Raw genomic sequence first — 3,805 nt, forward strand, 5'->3', positions numbered from 1 at the left:
CCTTGCGGCGCTGCAGAGTCGGGGGTGCTGCGGGTTTCGCTGCCCTCGTCGCGTTGTGCTGGGCCCGGAGAAGGCTCCGGTCTGGGCCTGGAGTGTGGCTGCTGCGGTGCGTTGTCAGATGAGATAGGGAGAGACGGTGCTGTGTTTGCTTCAGCTCGTTGTCCAGCCTTGCCAGCGAAGCTTACGCTGACTAGAAAACACGCAGCTGGTAAAGCTTGAAACAGTTTTCTAGAGGAGCGTGACGTCATACAGGCAAGACCAGGATGTCGAACTGCGGACAAGTTAGTTCGGATGAATCTTCATTGCAAATCGCATTCTGTCCACTGCCGCATGTTTTGGGTTTTTTTAATGTACTTGTGTTGGCTGTCACTGATGAGGAAATGCTTTAATTTTGTCAATACCAATACAGAATCAGCAGCTGCTGATGCAGATCTAGCTTGGTGCTTCACTGCAGGTGATGCTGTGATACGTGAACTTCTACGCGGACGTTGAGCCCTTAAATAAGTGCTGGTTTTTTGGGGTTTTTTTTTGACTCATTTAGGTGTAAAAAATGGTGCAGCGCCTGACCTACCGCCGTAGGTTGTCCTACAACACAGCTTCCAACAAGACCAGACTGTAAGTAAGCCGTAGTTTCTGAGGAAACTTAATTTTTAGGAACGCTAAGCTTAGGTTTTGATTGTTGTATTAACAGAGTATTTTTCCGCCGTATTTAGGTCCCGAACGCCCGGGAACAGGATTGTTTACCTTTACACTAAGAAAGTAGGGAAGGCACCAAAGTCGGCATGTGGTATATGCCCAGGAAGACTTCGTGGTGTAAGTATTAGCCTTACTGGCATAACATGTTTTTTTCAGTACGAAGAGCCTTTTCAAGTAATATGCCTGTTTCTTGATGAATTCTTGTTGGAACAACTTTCTTCTTTAAAATATTCTTATCTGAATGTTGTAAAGTTTAACTGGTAAAACAGGCTTTGAAAGCTTAACGAGTAAGTGCTTTTTTAATGCTTGTGGTTCTCATTGCTGTTATATCTGAACCTTCGTGTTCTATAAGTTGTAACTGGCTGAAACTTTTAGAATTAGACCAAGGTGATTCTGTAAGCAGGTTTAAAAGTCTAAATTGGACCTATTAGGTAGGCTTTAAAAAAACCCACGTAAGCCAAGTTTGAGTTTCTGTTTTACAAAAAAGGAATGAATGTTTTTAACACGGTGTTTTTCTCCAAAATGTATTTTTGGTGTAAGGCCATTGCTCTTAACAGTGACGGGAACGCTTGAGTAGTGTCTATCTTTGAGCGGTTCCTACACTTGGGAAAACAATCTATTTTATAAACAGTTTTTTAACGATGAATCTATTGGTGAACCCCTGTGAATGAAAAGATCAGCTTGTGAATGCTGAAGACGGCATGTGCGACAAGCTGTGACTTCAGTCACTTTTTTGCGTCTTGAGTAGTCAACTTAGGGTGGTGCCGCTTCTTTTAAACTATTGAAGATTTTCTTAATATGGCTGTTATCTGAAATTGCTATCTTATGATGCACTTCTCATTTTTGCTTTCTGTAGGTTCGTGCTGTGCGTCCTAAAGTTCTTATGAGGCTGTCAAAAACGAAGAAGCACGTTAGCAGAGCCTATGGTGGTTCCATGTGTGCTAAGTGTGTCCGCGACAGGTAAGCTTAGAGAAGGCTGGCTTTATTCTTGAGGTTACTTTGTATGAGATTTTTGCTTCTCGCTGTTCTCATAATGTGGGCCAAAATTTTGAAGACTCTTGTCTGACATCGGTGTGGTAAAATGGAGGGGGGGTAAGCATGGGGCACATGAGCAGTGATGTGTGCGAGTCTTGCCCCTCGGATTTAGCCTGGTTACTGCACGTGGAGCTCCTTTGTTGTAGAGAGTTTGTTCTTCATGATTTCTTACTGCACTGTTACTTTGGTGCTAAACCGTCTGCTCATTCTGGGTTTTTATTTTATATTCAGCCCCCTTAGTAAAGATTTTTCTCTTCTGTTGTCCTACTCTTTTGTCTTGCGCAAGGATACTAGTGTAAGATCAGTTGAGCTTTTGGCTTCTTTGCAGTGTTTTGGGATTCAAAGATATTAATGGGTTGCATATTAAGCATCTTTATGAGGTTAAGCTTTAAGATGGCCTTTGCTGGGCCTCACTGAATTAGATTTTGTTGGGTAGCAGCTGTACATCCTCTACTTCCATGGCAAGTTGGAGGAAAAACTGAATTACAAAGAATATGTCATCTCTACGAATGGTAATCAAAGCAGATCTCTGGAGTCAGCACTCTAATGCCAGTTTTTTCATCTGTCGTGCAAATCTTGCCAGCATTTGTTTTTTTTTTGCTTGTGTGAGTTCTAAGTTAAATCGCATTAGGTGCCACTGAAGACGGATTGTTACAGCTGCACATCCGTAGCATAACTTTTATGTGTTAAAAGCTATTTTTTTTCCAGAGTGTTTTCCCAAACACTTTATGAGCTTGGTAGGTCACACACATGAGTATGTCTTTGTCTTATCCTGCCTAAACCAAAAAACACAGTCACCTCCTTCCCTGTAATTGGCAGGTTTTCTCCTGCGTCTGTTCAGGCATCTTTGGTAGGTTTTGTGTACGACAGCAGTAGCCATATATACCAAACGCATATGGAATGGCATTTTAATGTTTCAAGGTAGAAGAGTTTGTGGCATATTTGTGCTTTTAACTCGAAATCATCAAATAGGCTGTGGATTTGAGTACTATCACTTAAGTCCATCTGCATGGTGGCCCTACGTGTCTTCCAGAAATAATCATATTTAGGCATGACTTGACCTCCCAGGGTTTTCTCTGTTTATGTGCAAAGAAGCTTTAATCCTGAGAGGGGAACTGGTTTTGTTTTGGTAACTGGACTCGCATAAAGTTTTCTGTAGTTCTAAGGAAGAGAGCTGACCATGACTGGTCACATCAATTCTGACTTTAAGAACAGCTAAATTAGTTTGTCGGTGAGGAGTTCTGCTTTTTGCCTTTAAAGTTGGTGAAGGTGGTAACTTTTCCAGTGTTCAGCCATCAGGTATTGCCTTGTTTGCCTACAATCCGCTTGCCCTAAATTTGCAGGCGCACTGGGCCTTCTTCCCCAAACTTCTACCTTCAGACAGTGCCGCTGTCCCTGTCTTTTGATGCTGGCAAGAACATCGATGGCTTCTCTTTTTATGTAATTGTGGAACTAACATCACATGTGCAATGAACGTTGGAGACAGCAAAACTAATTGTAACTTTGTCTTATTTTTGTGTTTTCGCTTAAGTGGATATGTGTCCTAAAGTTGTTGTTTTTCCTTTCCAGAATCAAACGAGCTTTTCTTATTGAGGAGCAGAAGATCGTTGTGAAAGTGTTGAAGGCACAAGCACAGAGCCAGAAGTCAAAGTGAATCTATTTGTAGTTTCAGCCCAATAAATGAAAGCTCTACTTTTCTTGTGTCCTGTCATTCCACGTGCTAGTCAAAGCTGGTAGGAGCTGCTTCTCACAGCTTGTTAAATGCAGAATTGTGTTTTGGTGCAACAAAACCCGTAAGTCAGGATACTCTGTTCTGTGCTGCCTGCACACAGGGAAAAGCGAGCAGGTGGAAGGAGGTCCGATGAAACAGGGCTGTCTCACAGTCCTGTAGAGGGGTTGGAGTAACTTGGAGCAGTGCCTTTTTTTTTTTCATGGCAACAGTTGTGTATGATGTCATCAGAGGACTTGGCTCAGAAGAAGGTTAGGAATCTGAAAAAGAAAAGCAAACAAAGGGAGACTATGACTAAAGACTGGAAGAGAGATTGTCAGACAAAGAAGCAGCGAGCTAGTGTGG

The 3,805-nt window shown here is 42.4% G+C and overlaps 1 protein-coding gene across 1 annotated transcript in view; it reads left to right on the plus strand.

The window, feature by feature from the left end:
* Nucleotides 1-3,428, plus strand: part of RPL34 (ribosomal protein L34) — a 6,110-nt gene extending 2,682 nt beyond the window's left edge. Inside the window, exons 2-5 of the mRNA XM_009327062.1 lie at nt 542-615; nt 714-813; nt 1,553-1,656; nt 3,301-3,428. Of these exons, the coding sequence (XP_009325337.1) occupies nt 551-615; nt 714-813; nt 1,553-1,656; nt 3,301-3,385 (354 nt within the window). The 5' untranslated portion in view covers nt 542-550 and the 3' untranslated portion in view covers nt 3,386-3,428. The remainder of the gene's footprint in view (nt 1-541; nt 616-713; nt 814-1,552; nt 1,657-3,300) is intronic.
* The last annotated feature ends 377 nt before the right edge of the window (nt 3,429-3,805 follow it).

Source organism: Pygoscelis adeliae, unplaced genomic scaffold, assembly GCF_000699105.1.
Source record: "Pygoscelis adeliae isolate BGI_AS28 unplaced genomic scaffold, ASM69910v1 Scaffold87, whole genome shotgun sequence".
Taxonomy (NCBI): Eukaryota; Metazoa; Chordata; class Aves; order Sphenisciformes; family Spheniscidae; genus Pygoscelis; species Pygoscelis adeliae.